Here is a 16831-nt window from a genome sequence, read left to right as displayed (position 1 = left end):
GCGGGATGTACCAAATCGGAAAATGTTAAACATGCCTTTGACTGGTTATAAAACTAAATTAAAGAAAGATATTTTATATAAAAGGATTTAAAAAATAATTAATAATTTGATGAAAAAAATCAGAGATTTTACCTCGTTTTCTAAATTTTTTGACATTGACGTTTACATCGAAAAGTTGCAATTTTTTGGAGGACGGACGTTAGAATGAAAATATAGATTACATTTTATTTGAACGTAGTGTAGCAAATACCTACGTTAAAAGGAAGTCTCCGACACTAAATAATGCAAGAGGTTATTTCTTTTTTGTTTCTCAACTCAGTTTATATCATAGATCATACACTCTATATTTGGTTTATATTCGTTTTTGTTTGACATCATAGCGTACTTTGTAACACTTTGACGTTCAGCTGTTGCTGTGCCACAAATTAGAAGGATATATAGTCCGTTTTTATTGAAGATGGAAAAATTTGACATTTGCAGGGTTGCCAGTTTTCGTAAAATTTTAAATAGTCATGTAGCTATTGTCGATAGATTTATCGATAGGTTGGAAAGATGATAATAGTTTCCAAAAAATGTATGAATTGTGAGACTTATAACATTCTAATGATTAGTAATTGCGTTATCGCGTTGGATTTGATTATCTATACTGAATTAAAATTAAAAACCACAAAATTTCCCTTTTTGATTTTTAATAGATGTGATGAACTTACAAAAGTTAACAATTCAAATGTACTTATAAATTTTACAATTCAAATGTACTTATAAAATCTACAATTCAAATGTTGACTTAAAATTAAATATGTATAATGCACACTGGGCGGATTCACAAATTACGAAACAAATGTATATATACGTGTTTCATATACATTTTTTTTAATTCGAAATTAAATCTCTTCTGTGTTAGACGAGGTAATGGTATCGTCGGAATCCGATACATGTATAATAAATGTATCACATACGTCGTCAAATAAATGGTCGAGTTGGCGCATTTTCGTTTCGACATCGTTGATAACGTGGTCTACACAATTTTTCCACTTTTGTGGCGTTACATTAGTTATCCCTTCTCCAAGCAATATTTTAACTTCATTCATTTTAAAAGTTTTGTTATTTCTTGCGACGTGCCCCTTTACCTGTGCCCAAACTAACTCCGAAAAACCCGAGTGCTGGCCCATCTCTGGTGCGAATTACGCAATTTGACTGTAATGATAGCTTTAATTGACAAACACGTCGTACGCCAAGATTTCTGCACCTAAACAACTACAGCAAGTCATTTAAATAATCTGCCAAAGTGAATATTGATTTGCGAATGATTACCTTGGCAATAGTTGGACCTTCGTTTCGGAAAAAGAATTGATGAACCTTGCGTCTTATGGCCTCCAAATGGAATTCATCGAATTTTTGTATGTAGCTTTTTCGCCTGCCTTTCGGTTTAGGGGGCTGAAAGTTCATATTTTCGCATTTTTCTTTTAGAACTGTATAAACAGTTGATTTTCAAATGCCCAGAATGTCAGCCGTTTTTTTAGCACATTCTGTTTTACTGGCAGCTTCTAAAAGATTTGGATCGCAACCCTTGTTTTCTTCCTGAACAATGTATTTATATACATTCTCCGTCATCATCTTCTCAGTAGTATTGAGAGCAATACGTTGTCTTTTCTTTCGAGGCGATAAAATGCCCGAAGAAGTGGATGGTCCTGGGTTGTCCATATTGCGATGCAATACGCAACAAATACAGTAACAAAAAAAACTTAACAAAAACTTAACACGATAACAGAAAACAATAACGTGAACTAACAAAAGAAACGTAATAAGCGCGAGCGCAAGTGAGCACATCCGAACAAGCCAAAGAGTGGTAGTCGAATGCGGCAAATTCTGCCGGCCCGCTGTGCCCGTGCGGCAATTTATTTATTTGTTTAAATTTTAGTAGCTACTTTTGTCTATAATAAGTAATATAATAACGACTCGCATATACCAATTACCAGGATAAGTAACGATGACGTATATTTTTATTGTACAGTTTTTTACGTTTTTCAATGTTAATTTATAATAAAAAAAATAAAAGCAATAGTAGCCCAGCAGTGGCACGAATAATGGGCCGATGATGATTCAAATTTAACAAGTTCGGACAATCATTGCGTAAGCGTAACCAATATTCAGTCGATAATTCATTCATTCATTCATTCATATTTATCGACTGCAATCACTAGCTACTTGAGAACGGGCAACACTTTTGCGCAACGAATTGTCAAATTTTTCCATCTTCACTAAAAACGGACTTTAGATTTGTATACTTCAGCTTTAATTTACACTAATCTTTGTTTTTTTAAATACAAATTGTTTAAATTACTATATATGGCTACCGAAAAAGTGAGCATTCTGCTATAAATCTACATGAGTTTGGATTTAGAAGAAGCTAACGAGACACAGCAACTGATGCAGAATGAAGGAGAGGAAGAGGAACAGAAGGCTTCACACTCGCAGTCAGCAACCTCGCCTGTTACCAGTAATAAGATGTCCAGCGGGGCAGGCAGTCTTTCCTCGCGAAATCTCCAAGTGGTCACGAGCACTGGCAACGTGAGCGGGAATGATTCGACCAAAGTATCGTACGTCAATGAAAGGAGACTACATCGAGACTTGATGCGTACTAACTATAACAATAGACCGAAAAATATTCCCAAAGAGACGACAGACGTTAAGCACATGGAGAAAGCACTTCTGGAATTACTTGATGATTTCCATACAGGGAAACTCAGTGCATTTGGATCAGAATGTAGTGTTGAGCAAATGATTAATATTAGGGATCAACAAGAGCATTTAGCTCGATTACATTTTCGGTTATATGCTGATGTGGAGAAACCAACAGATGATAGTTTTGATAGCTCTGATTCTAAAGATAAAATGGCACAACTTGTACAAAGTCTAGAGCAGCTCTCTACATCTATAGAACATTTGCATTCTGACAAAACATTAGGCAGTAGTAATGGTAACAACAGTAATAAATAAATTTGGTTAATTGTGTAAATGTGGTCTAATTTTTATTATTATGTATAAAAGTAAATATTGAAATAGGCAAAGTATATTACCTAAAGTTCAGGGAAGTAAACTAAAATAAAGTAAAATAAACACCTTCCTAGAATTATACACTCCTGGACACATAATTCGAGCCATCTTGTACTGTTTATTTTAAAAGGCTAGCATGCTATAAAAATATTGTCATCATTAAAGAATAACTTCCCAGGTTTTATAAAATCCAATTTTCAACAAGGACATGTGGAAATGGTGTTTAGTATAGTATTGTTCAGTCAAACATTGTTTAGGTGTAAGGCATTTAACAGTGAACATGTAACGTGCCTCGACTTATGTATCCAAGAGTATATTTGTATCGTATTTTGTTCTTTATTTATGAAGGTTAACTAGCAATTAATCTACTATGGTATTGTATTTAGTTAAATTTTGTAATTGTATAATTGTATATAAAAAATTATTTACCTTTTAATCACTTCAGTATTTTAAAGGGAGACATTATCGGGCTCTATATATATTACTTGGACTTTAGGTAATTATATTCTGAACTTTAATAATAACCTCATGTATTTTATAATCTATAATAGACTTTTACCATAATTGTCATATTTATATATATTATAAGTGATATAATAGTTACATTTCCATTGTATGAGTTTAAATTTTATGGGAAAATGGTCTTTACAGTTTGTGTGTAGTGTTTGCGGATTTGTTGCTAGAAAAAAACATTATTTAAAAAAAAAAATTGCATTTCAATCAACAAAATAGAATACATAGTTAACAATAATACTTATCAAATTTCTATTATGGCACACTTGTACATATCTCAAAAAATACCAATGATACATTAACCCATTTTAAGCCCACAAACATGTTACAACATTTTTTTTCTTTGCATACAACAGTTCGAGACACATGGTTTCTTTGAAGATTTTGACACTGTAGTGTCCTAAAGTCATATGATGTCTCTAATGCGTACCGTAATGGGTTAATTTATTCATGAACCTTAATGTTAAATAAAAAATGTTGTGATTGATTATCTTAATATGATTCTTTAATACAAATATAGTACAAGATTCTAAAGAAAAGAAATGGGCATTTTACATGTAACTTCACTATGGCTTCAACAGTTACTTCTGTATATGTCTATTTGTTTATACAGCGACAATTTTGAAAATATCTAAAAACATACAGATGTTTCACACATAAGTAAGCATTGAAACATTTTAAAATCAAATTGATAATTTGTGATACTTCAATCATGAGTAAATAACATTATATTTACTGTGCTTAGACATTATAATGTAGTATACATGTAAAATTGACCTTTCCTTGAAATAAATAATTTGAAATAAGAGTAACCATTTGCTTTAGTTATTAACCAATGAGCTTTAGTTACGAGGTAGCATAAAAAATATATTTTTTTAGGAATGTTACCTTTATAAAAGTAAGATGTTATGTGATTTTAGGAATGTAAAAACTAAAAAAATAAGTGAGACAAATTCTTTTTCTTCATATCCCTTCCATAAATCAATACATTTTAATCATCACAGATATAGAAAATAATATTTAGTACAAATCTAAGGTGTACATTTTACTTAAGCCTAAACTTTACAGTTGGTGCTTAGTATAAAACACATTTTACAAGAAAAGTTGGTGGTAGCCAACACCTTTAAGTGCTTTACGACAAGTTGGACACCTTTTGCCATTGGCTTTTATAGCTGTTTTTATGCAACTCATGCAAAAGATGTGTCCACATAATGTAGAAGCTATTGCATTATTTGAAAGGTTGTCCATGCAAATAGGACAGTCTCCAAGGCCTTTTGAAGAATTATCTATTGACTGTAGCTGCAGTGAGTGCTGTTGAGATAAAGACTTTTGTTGCTGCTGATTCTGAGTGTGATGCTGAGTGTGCTGTTGGTTTGCATTAGCCAATGCTTGAGTGAGTATATCAGTTACTTCGGCACTAGTCCGGGGCCTAGCCTCAACCGTAATTTCTGTACCACGTCTATTGCTTTGTATTAACTCTCTACTTCGTTTTCTCTTTGCTTTGCTATCTGTAATCATACCAGACATGGATGTCAGCCATGACAAAATTCTACCTACAGCATTGTTTGATTCGTTATCTTGGTTTGGACTTGGTAAATCATCTTTGCTGATAACCTCTAAAGGGGCACGCTCACCACCTCCAAAATTATGATTGGGTCTTTGTCTAAAGAAACTTGTTACTACATCTCTAATATCATTTCTGTTTTCAACAGGTGGTGCGAAATTCATTACTGAAGTTCGTGAACTAGCATTTTCTACTGTAGCAAGAACTGGACCATTTGAATAACTTTGCCTGGGTTCTCTGAATGTACTAGCACTACTAGGTTCTTGATTTAATGTGTTCTGTTTAATGGCAGTAGTATTAGGTTCAACAAGTATCACAGAATCCAAATTATTTTCTCTTCTATACTTGTCAAGTAAAGCCCTATTTTCTGATATTACATCATCAACATCTATAATTTCACATACTTCATTATCATCGTAACTTTGAGTTAGATCTAGACTGCCATATATTTCATCTTTGGTTTCTATAGGATTTAACGAGTTTTGTTTCGGTTTTATATTTGTTTCTGATTCTACAATAACACAACAGTCATCATCAAGGTCTACAGGGTCAAAATCAACATCCATAGGTTCTGGTTTAGGTAGATCAGGTACAGTATCATCAATAATAATTGTCTCACATGGTACTTCCACTATTTCAACCTCCTCCTGTGAACTATTACTGTGGACACTTTCACATTTTAAGCTCTGGTTAAAAAGTTTATCATTTTTGAGAATTGTTTCCCTGTCCTTAGATGTACTGGGAAGAGGAGAGAATGATCGTGGTCCACTTTTAGGTGAGTCAGGAAAATCATATGGTACTGTTTTATTGCTATCAGGGCTGCCACTGCGTGCTGTAGTTTGAGTTGTTGGTGTCATTGAAGTTAATACATTTTCAAGTTTCTCAAGCTCTTTTAGTCTTTCTGCAATTTCTTCACTTTGGGCATTAAAAATAGATTTTGATACATTTGCGTAATGAGGTCCAACATTTTCTCCTTTACATTCCTCTTCATCATGTGGTTCCACTCCATATTTAGGACTGCCTTTGCAAAAACTTGTTTTTGGTGCCCAAGGAACTTGCTCTCTATCTTTACAGCCAACTATGTAAGGAATACCACTTTTATTTGGCTTCTTTGGAGGAATAATTGATGATGGAGGGCTATCTTCAGTTGAATTAGAAATCATATCCAATACTCTAGATGCAATTTTTTTGAGAGTATTTGGAGACAATAATTTTGTTTCTCCACCTGTTATCATGGTGCCAGGTTTTGGCTCTAGGTTTATTGATCTGTCCGGAGTGGTTGATGGTTTTATTTCTGGCGGATCATCATTGCCATCAGAGTCTTCGTACATTCTTTCTAGCTCCGATAATGGTGGCATCGGCATACCGTTTCCACATAGTTTTGGGTCTTTGTTTCTTGCAGACGTTGAAGATCTTGACGCGCGTGGTTTCTTTAGCCTTTCTTTTAGCTGTCTAGATTTGTCAATTCCTTCTATACCGCTTCGCTTTTGAAGCTTTTTCTTCTTTGCACCGGGTTTTGAACTGTTTCTATCGCTTTCAGCTGTGTTGACATCAACAATGGTAGGAGATTTACGCCTTTTCTTGGCACCTTTCGTTTTGTCTTTCGATTTAGGCATGGTTGGAGAATTTGCGTAAGTTCAGTAATGTTTACGAAAATTATTATTTTGTCGTTTTTCGGCTGGAAGAGAAACAAAATATCAAAACAGGCAGCGAACTAACCCGTGTAACCAACGATTGTTAAAAAAGAGATGAAAACGAGTGTCAGTTTATTTTGACAAACAGTAAAACGTTTTGAAATTTATGGAAAATTGCACAAGATTTACCGTTGAGAATTTTCGTAAAAAAAATTTCACTGGAAATATTTCCGGATATTTAAAACAATATACTTCGGAACATATATACTAAATCTATGCTTCGGAAGCTCATATTGCGTTTTTTGTTTATGTTTTACGTTTAGATGTCTTTTGAAGTTTTATTTACCCAGAAGTTATAAAATTAAATTGTATAGCTAAGTAAGTCAATGAACTAAAAGCAAGAAATTACAGGCACATGGGACTTGTCTACTCATGTTTCAGGCTGACGGGCGCAATAGCAGCGCCCTCAGGTCTTTGCGATCTAGGCTTTGATTTAGTGTTGGGTATGACATGAAATTAAAATGAGTTTGAGGGAGTACCTCATTTGAAAAAATGAGACGGTAGTCCTATTTCAAATGAGATGAGGTAGTGGTAAGAATATTTGCAACTACACTACGGCAATGACTCAACAGACAGGGAATATTAAGCACATTTTCATAACTTAATGGTATCAATCAATTAGAAAACTTAAGTGTTAGGATAAAGTATAAATAAATGCTAATTTTAAGTGCACGTCAAGCTTGACACTTTACTTTGGACCGTTCTTATCGTAAGCGGCATAGAGTTGGATTTAAAACATAAGTGTCAAGCTTGACGTGCTCTTGAACTTGCCCTGTACAATGTCCTACTTCAAATAATGTGAGGTAGTGGTAAAAATATTTGCACCTACACTACGGCAATGACTGAACTGACAGGGAATATTAAGCACATTTTCATAACTTAATAGTATCAATCAATTGGATTACTTAAGTGTTATGTTATAGTATAAATAAATGCTAATTTTATTTAGTACTATTGGATGTAAAATCAGCTAAAAAACGGGCAGTGCAGTGTGACATGAGCGACGCTATGACATGAAGTGTGGTGTGAGGTGGGACATTTTTATGACATGAAGTGTTGTGACAAACTGACCAAGCGAGTGGTACAAATGAGTTGCCTCGTGTATGAGTAACTCAACACTACAGTGAGTGACACTGCAGCTGTTGTTATGGACTGGCTTACCATCAGGCACTTAATACTATAATGTTTATAAAAAAAACAAGTAAGAGTAAAACGAGATTTAAAATGATTGCACAACATAGATCCTCCAGATAGCTAAAAAATGGCTCCATTGTTTTCGTTCGGTATCTTCAACTTTTTATAAGTGTCAACTGTTAATTTTTTTTTCCATCCTTGTGTTAAATATAGAACAATATACAAAAAATATTCGGAAAAATGTTTGTTTTTCTAAAAAATACGAAAATTGCAACATGGAAATTCTTCCAGGGCCCAACACTAGTTGTGTAAAATTTTAACTACAAAAGCTCGCATTTTTTAGATGAGTTATGTTGTGTTTAGTGTTGAATCATGGAAAAATTTCCATCAATCTCAGGGTCGTATTCCAGAACTCTACTCAATGCTCGAGTCAGGATTGAGCAGACTTGAGTATGATTTCAAGCACTGGAAATACAAACCTAGTGGCAAGGACTTCAGTATGATTTTCAGTGACCCTAAGGGTCGTATTCTAGAACTCTACTAAATGCTCAAGTCAGGATTTGAGTATAGTTTAAAGCACTCGAAATCATACTCAAGTCCCTGCCATTAGGGTCGTATTTCTAGTGCTTGTGTTTCCAGTGCAATCCTGACTTGAGCATTGAGTAGAGTTCTAGAATACGACTCTTAGGGTCAGGATTTGCTCAAGTCATTGTTCATCATTGCTCAACTCATTGCTCAAGTCAGGATTTGAGTGTGATTTCAAGCACTGGAAATACGACCCTAAACGCAAGGATTTGAGTATAATTTCTAGTGCTTTAAATCATACTGATGTCCTGACTTGAGCATTAAGTATAGTTCTGTAATACGACTCTAAGGGTCATTCATTACATAGATTATGTATGTGGTATATTTAGCTAAAATTTAGGTTGTAAAAAAGCAGAACAAAAGAAGAAAAAATCTGCTGCCTTGTTCTCAGTTGAAAGGGACGTCAGGCACGGACATGCTGAGGGCGCTGGTTTGAATCTAGCCAAATCGAAGTCATTTTTCTTAGTGTTCGATATTTGTATTAATATTTATAACAAACTAGTGGAGTAATTTCACAAAAAATAATTGAATATCATGGTAGTAAAATATTGTGATATTCAATATACTTAATATTAGGTACAGTAAAATTCAGTGCTTTGATCAGACATCTAAAGTAACTAAAGATTAAGTAATAATATATATTTGAAAATTGTATTATGTATTAAGTATGCAGTATTATAAAATAACATTTTCGGCATGATATGAAGATATATAAATTTTTAGGTGATTATTAGGTAGAGATTTTTTTAAAATTTTTGGATTGCTTTCGGGTTTTGAAGGGTTGGTGAAAGTATAGGCAAATGGAGCTTTTCAACTTATACCTCAGGGACGGACGCAGTGGCAGTGCCTCAGATCTGAGATTTACTGGTACTGAAACTGTCATTTATAGGCCTGTCGCTTACCATCAGGCGCACTACTTGTTCGCGCCATCGCTTCATATTATAAAAATGATAAATGTATCCTCGTATGCTAAAACATAAAGTCCATTCAAAAAGCTTTATTAGATAATGGAATGTTATAAAAAACCGTGCGACATACATAAATGAGGTAAAACTGTCGAGCAAATGCCGTACGAGGTATGCACAAATTACGGTCACAGTTCTTGCCGTTTTCATATTTCTTGATATAATTAAGCATCACCTATATCCATTACCAATGTAACGTCATTTATACACATGAAAGCTGATGAATGTAATAAAATATTGCCCCAATGGCAATTATTGATATTACCTACCTGTATTATTCATTCCTTACTACATATGAATGTTAATAATCCTCACGATTCACACGAAGTCCATAACCAGTATGAATCGGTCTTGTTAAACTTTAGTTTTGCTATAGCCACTAATAGCGCCGAGTGTCAGCTTACACTGGAAATGTTTAACCGAAGTTGAAGCGGTGCGTATAAAATACCTTTTATAATAATTATTATGTACTACATATCCCAATATGATGGACATTGCCTTATTTTTTTTATGAAACCAAGTGACAGGACGAACATGAAACGAACAAGTCGTGCGCCTGTTCCAGTGCCACTCAGAGCTTTAGATCACAAAGATCTGAGTCTGAGGGTCACGGATACTGCGCCCGTTACCATGAGTCATAAGTTGACAAATCCCATGTGCCTGTAATTTTATTTTACCACCACCCTAAACCGGAACGTAGTAATGACTAGGTAGACTAGTACAGCATTCAATACTTTCTTTCAGACTCAGATTTTCATGTGGCGCTGTAGCGTGAGAAAGTACGCACGGTCAAAATAGTCAGTCGCGCTTTGCCTTGCCACCGAAACGCTTGTGTGATTCGTAGGCACGCATCCTAGACTCCAAATTCCACGTGATAGCCTGAAAAATAATCCCAATTGGTAACTTTTTAGCAATATTCCTACGTTTGAAATATTTAAAACAGTGTTCGTTAATTCATAAATTGCTCAAGTCTATTTGCTAAAGTTTTGAATATTGCATGAAGAGAAAACGATCGCCTCCGAGCAAGTTTGTTTTGTTTTCGCGGTAACCGTATCAAAATAATTTATTATAGGGTTGTAGGTAACTTTCTTATTTTATTGACCATTAGGTGAGTAGCACAATCGCCTTATGTAATATTTGTAATGTGTTTTGCTCAGTAATTAGTTTAGTAATTGTCTACGTACCTTGTCCATATTTACCAATTCAAATTCTATGTATTAAATATGTCTATTGCATCGGAGTACATATCATGCAACATTTACTTATCGTAAAAGTAGTTACATAGGATGTTAATTTGTATTTTACATCGTTTTGCTCATTTAGATTTCTTATAAATCTTACACGAAAATATATCAACATTTTTAAAGATTTCTTCGTTTTTCTTAGTTAACGGCGCAAGTGAGTCGCTGTGTTGTAAAGTGTATAAAATCTTTACTATTTTCGTTAATTTGTCAAATGTTCTATGACGTTTCATGTCACTAGCCTCTACAAAACTGGTATAGTAGCTAGTATTTCTAAAGTCGTTTCATTATTACTTGCCAAACTTGAGTACACTCACATAATTAATATTTATACACACTCACATACCCACTCAACTACATAATACATACAATATATGTATATTACACATACACGACGTCTCTTTTACCTAATAACACGTACGAATTTATTTAATTTTGTTAACTTTTCTTAGCTGCAACTTAATATTCATTGTCATTTACCAAAAACTGAAGTAAATTAATTAAGTAAACTGTAGAAGTAGTCGATCAAAATCAGATAAATACTTTAATTCACTTTTATACGCTTGACCTCCTAGGTATTAAAACGAAGCTATTTTTTCGGATCTAAATCGCGAATACTTGTTTTTTTTTCTAACAAACCAACGTTTTGAGCCCTTTACAGATCCCATGATCACGCCTGCCTGACTGCCTGTGGGACATGTAAAGGGCCCGAAATTGGTTTCTTTGAAAAAACAGGTACGCGATTTGGAACCGAAAAACAATTGTTTCATTTCTTATGTGTAACAATCGCGAAAATATAGGAACTCGACAAGCGTAAACAATTTTTTTTTTTAAATATTGAGTGCGCATTTGATCTCCATCTCATCTGATGGAAAGTGATGATGAGGTCGACGTTGGAGCATGCACGCTTAATACGTCTATTCTAGTACATTACGCGGAATGGGGACCTGGCGAGCTGTAATACAAACATTTTCAAGCCCATCTCAGGCACCAGTCTCTCACAAATAATTTCAATATTAAAGTCACTAGTCAGTAAGCATTTCATTGCATTGTACGTTGAGAGAAAATAAATATATAATAATTATAATTATTATATTACTAACAATTTGTGGAATATTTTATGATCATTTTGCATCCACTAAACTAGACAAAGCATTTTTTATACGGCACTCTATTTTTATATGTTGTACTTATTCAGATAAAGCGCGGATATTTTCGATAATATTTACTTTTATCAAAAATCCTGCGATAAGCACATAGCTTCATTATTACGATTACCGTATATTTAAACACTATGGATGCGAGAACAAGTAGGTACGCTAAATCAATAATAATGTTGAATAAAACAAGCGTTTCTATAGGGCTTTTAGAACACTTGTATAAGTAATTTATTCAAAGTTTTATACTTTAGTAAAGTATCTACTTACATCGTTAAAATTATACGAAGTCAGCTTGATGACATTTTTAGCGCTTTTTAGTTGGAGCTTATTAGTACATGTATTCGTACCATGGATAGAAAATACTTATTGAAATGTACAACATACATACAGGCAGTGCAGAAACAAGGCCCTTTTCTTTAGTTTTTGCCTTTTTCATGTCCGCCCCGTCCGAGTCAAAGCGTGTCATGTCAAGGGAACTCTGTTGACGCGCGTGACTGCTTCTAATTACGAGAACCGTTGACAAAATTGTTAGTTCTGTAACGCCCTCTCTACATTCCAATTACCCAAGAAAGAAATCGTAGAAAGTACTTATTTTTTTCTTATTTGAATGTTCTTGATAAGAGCCTACGAGAAAATGTAACTTTGCAAACTTCTTATATTTTAAATCACAATAATCTATTGCTTCAGAAATAGCTACCGCCAGAAATAATGCCAATCTAACAGTCACTTAAATTAAAACCAATTGCTAAAAAGTTACAAGGTTTTTTACGTTCAAATCGCGGTGGTGAATAAAAATTAGACATGGAAATAAAGTGATGTGCAGTGGTATCGACCAGTGAGATGGAGAGGCGCGCGGACGAGGGCAGACCAAGAGCGGCCGCGCCTCAAGATCCAGGTAAGTATCTCTTTACAATTATACAAGTTGCAAGAAGTCGTCTTTTAGAAGACGACAATCTAAATAATTATTTACCTATGCTATTGTTTAATAAACTGTTGACGAACGACCCTCGTGAATGTTATTAAAATGATAAGTAAAAGTATCATGTAGCACCTGGAACGACTTCAATCGAAGTGACAGAAATAAAATAAAAAATATAATGTATGGTGCCTAAGAAATGAGAACAACCTGATTACTAGTAATCGATCTTGTCTCTCGTTTTTCTTATAATTAATGTATGTATCTGTTAATGTCGTAATCATTACAGTAACAAGACTAATAAGTTGCGTTATAATAATAATATTTTATATCAAATTAATATTCATATTTTGTTAGTAACAATTTTCTTATTAACTATGTTAGTTAGTTACTAACAATTACATTTTATGACATGTTAGGAACAATGAAATTTAATGAATTAGTTAATTATTGAATATTATTAAGATGATTCTGGAACGTATGTGACACGCAGTCCAGTGCTTTTCTATCGGGCAATCTACCCGCTCCAGTAGGCTAGCACGACAGGGCGTGACTACCGCGAGAGCGGCATAAAGCGCGAGATACTGCTTTTATCGCAAGTCGCGCCCTGCCGGGTTAGCTCCACTGATCGATGTTTAGGAGACCGCTGATCCCTCACACGCTGCATCACCGAAGATACCAGCTTGCGCAGGATAGTCTCGAAGCTAAACGCGCGTCTCGGCAAACATACCTGATGCGCTGCAGAATCGGGGTATATTCATAGGGTATCCAGTGATCTGCGTGTCCCCTTGACCCACAGGCTGCACGTGTACACAGTTTGGAAGTTTGCCTTGAACAAGGTTGTTTTGACTTGTACAGTACAACGCGCAAAGCGACGCGCCAGAATGTTGCTTCTTACCAATTATTCATATAGCTATTCGTAAGTTGTAATATTCTATGACAGGTTCCCACAGCAGTAGGTGTGGGAACCTGTCATACTTAATGCTCGTACTTAAAGTATTTTATTCCGTCTAATCTACTAATCCAAACTCTTGTTTTTTGAAGATAGCATTAACTCATATCACATTCAAAGAGTAAAAGTTCCTCTTGTTCCTGGTTCGTATTGATTGAGTGTCGCCACCATGCATAACGCTGTCCCTCACGGCATATTATGGTTCCCGGTAGTTCCCATCTCATCATTTGATGTTGACAAATAAGAGATATGTATCATATTTGTTTATTTAGGTATAAGTTACGGTATATTAAAAATGGTAGTTATTAAAAAAAGGGATAATATTATTTGACCCTCACGATCCTCCATTGATCTATTGTAAATATGCACTTTTTTAAACGATATTTTTTTATGTTTGATATACACATACGAGTATATTAATTGTTCTGTCTATAAATATTAGTTGATTTACGGATAAATTATAAATGAACTGCATTAACGGTAACACTATTATTATGTTTAAGCATACTAACACGTACTAAATGAATATTTGATATTTAAAAGTAATATTTGATCCTCTTTTTTGTTATTGATCTTTTCTTTTAATGATTGATGACATTTATAACCAGTATATCTTTTGATATTGATCTCCTAATAAATCTTGGTTACTTGGTTGCGTCCTCCATTCAGTAGGTTAGGTTAGGTTAGTATATGAAAAAGCAGCGCCAGAAGCCAATTTGCTTGCGATTCCGAACATGTTTTCAGTATACAAACATAATCAACATTTACTTAGTTTTAAAAACAAGTATAGTACCTACCTAAATTTTATTTTTAAAACTCATTTGTCTTTGTTTTGAGGTAAAACATAAAACTATCAAAGTATAGAAATCAAACATTGTTAGCGTAGCTCAGAGCAGTTTAAAATATCGATTGATTTAATTTATTTTATGTTTCATAGAAAAGGATCAATCATTAAAAAAGATGACCATTTAGATTTTTTGCTGATTTTCTTGCTGCTTTTGCAAACTTAAAAGAATCATTTAAATACATGCCTAAAAAATATTTCTCAGAGATTCGTTCAATGTAAAAAAATCTCGAATCGTGATAGAAGATCCCTTGTGGTAACTATTCCATCTTAGTGACTATAAAATCAAATCACACAAAGTGAGATACCTCGAATACGTTTAGGATAGACAATTCCCAATAGTTTTTAGGAATGGTAAGCTTTAGGGTTGTGAGACGTTTCTTTCCAATTTAGAATTTAAGTAACATGATTTGTGCATTAATAGCTGTGAGAACAAAAAATTCTAAAATTGTTTTATTTGAAGGTTAGACGTTGTGTACTATTTTATTTTATAATTAATTATTGATTACAATGTGTTTACAATCAATTTAGCAGCTTTTACGTTCGTTCTAATTTATAGGCTTTAAATTAAATTATTAGAGGTGAGTATGTACTCTAACCTTTCATAGGTTTATTAATTCGAATTTAATAGCCGTTACAATTTGTTGTCGACCTTTAATATTATGAATTATTCACAATTTATCGACTTAGAATTGTTTAAAACATAATGGTTTGAAGAACCAAGCAAGCATTTTTGTAACAATAGAGCTCTTTGTGAAAAGTTCGCCCATTGCAATTGTTATGGACATTGCTTGTTCCTTGCCACTAGTCGCACGACTTGTTCGCCATGTCACTTGGTATCTTAAAAATGCAAATGATGAAAAGACTGATTCACCTCAACTACCTCTAAACATTTTTGTTTTACTCTCAGCAAAGGATTACGTGAATAATATAAGGTTTATATTTCGGCTCTACGAAGAAACTTCATGGCTGATATGCGTGAGACAGTGAACTGGGAGGGTTTCGTCAAATTGAAGTAATGTCCGGGGCAGAAGGATTCATTTTTCTTAAGTGCTCTCCATCCGTTTTCAGCCAATACGGACTAATAGTGCTCTGGTAATGGAGTTAAGAACTGAATTCACAAATGAAGCAAAAAAACTTCATTAAGTAATGGTTAGTTTCGCGTCTACCTTCCAACGTTCGATCCTGGTTAAAGTGTGCTAATAATTAATGAGACTAGTTGTGTGAGTTAAGTGATGGTAGGACCATCTTTAAGGACTATCTGACTTGCGGCCAGCACCTATCGTACTGCTACAGCTAACGGAGTTACCGTCACTGCCGTTGACCAACCGAAGGAAACCAATGTGTTTGGATGCACTTTCTTCCACTAAAATAAGTCTCAATAGCATTCGAGAATTACACTGTAATTTTTATCCGGCCCGTCACCAACTACAAGTCAAAAAACCATACTCGTTCTTTGTTACGAGCACATACATTTGTATACATTTCCGTCACATGTGGCGTAACTTTCCAACTAGTTGTCTCATGGTTGCCTCTAATAGTTTAAGCATCAAGTAGGGGTCTATATTTGCAAGACCAAAGTGATATTTGTGTCAACCTATTCGCTGCTGTGACGATAAGGGTTTTTCTTTGTTATGGATTTTGATGGACATTGACATGGAGAAAACTCTGTAAGTCTCTTTTTTAAACAGCGATATTCACTGCAGGGTACCACAGTTATCCACATTTAGCCGATATCCCAAAGATCAAGCACTTCGCAACGTCTTTCTTAATGCACACAGTCAGAGAATGAAACACATCTGCATACCACAGTATTTCCGATATCTTGAAGAGTCTTCAAGGTCGAAAGAGGCAATTTCTTCAATTCAGAGGCATTGTTATTTAAACCAATGCACCGTATATTTAATATATTCTGTGCATTGATATATGTGTATTATTACGTATACCAGTTATGTCCCATCCCAGCTCTACATACTTCACGGCTCAAGATGAACTTAATAAAGAACCCTTTGTCTTGTCAAGATTACAGCGAGTAAGGCAGTAGTAACGCGGTTTTGCCTCACTCGAATATGCCAGAGTGAAATGTTGTTCCAAAAAAATACTGTTGATTAATTGACAGTATGATTTTGTGGATCGGACAGATTTTTGTAAAGGAAACGAAAGCTACAGTAACATTTAGAAATGGGTCTGCGTAGGAAGGGTGTTA

The 16831-nt window shown here is 34.4% G+C and overlaps 2 protein-coding genes across 2 annotated transcripts; one reads left to right on the top strand and one right to left on the bottom strand.

The window, feature by feature from the left end:
• Nucleotides 1-414: 414 nt before the first annotated feature.
• On the top strand, nucleotides 415-3582 carry LOC113232912. Its single transcript, XM_026467813.1, has 2 exons — nucleotides 415-436; nucleotides 2276-3582. Exon 2 carries the CDS (start codon nucleotides 2389-2391, stop codon nucleotides 2998-3000), a length of 612 nt encoding a protein of 203 aa, XP_026323598.1. The 5' UTR covers nucleotides 415-436; nucleotides 2276-2388; the 3' UTR covers nucleotides 3001-3582.
• Nucleotides 3583-4416: 834 nt separating this feature from the next.
• LOC113233016 lies at nucleotides 4417-6849 on the bottom strand. Its single transcript, XM_026467950.1, has one exon. The coding sequence runs from the start codon at nucleotides 6748-6750 to the stop codon at nucleotides 4663-4665; it is 2088 nt and encodes a 695-aa protein (XP_026323735.1). The 5' UTR covers nucleotides 6751-6849; the 3' UTR covers nucleotides 4417-4662.
• Between the last annotated feature and the right edge of the window lie 9982 nt (nucleotides 6850-16831).

Source organism: Hyposmocoma kahamanoa, unplaced genomic scaffold (assembly GCF_003589595.1).
Source record: "Hyposmocoma kahamanoa isolate Upper Pololo Valley unplaced genomic scaffold, ASM358959v1 78, whole genome shotgun sequence".
NCBI lineage: Eukaryota > Metazoa > Arthropoda > Insecta > Lepidoptera > Cosmopterigidae > Hyposmocoma > Hyposmocoma kahamanoa.
Note: the sequence above shows the minus strand (reverse complement) of the source record. Positions and strands in the feature narration are given on the sequence as shown.

Coding starts and splice junctions, on each gene's coding strand:
- LOC113232912 (XM_026467813.1), top strand. CDS start 2,389: ATGAGTTTGGATTTAGAAGAAGCTAACGAGACACAGCAACTGATGCAG.
- LOC113233016 (XM_026467950.1), bottom strand. CDS start 6,750: ATGCCTAAATCGAAAGACAAAACGAAAGGTGCCAAGAAAAGGCGTAAA.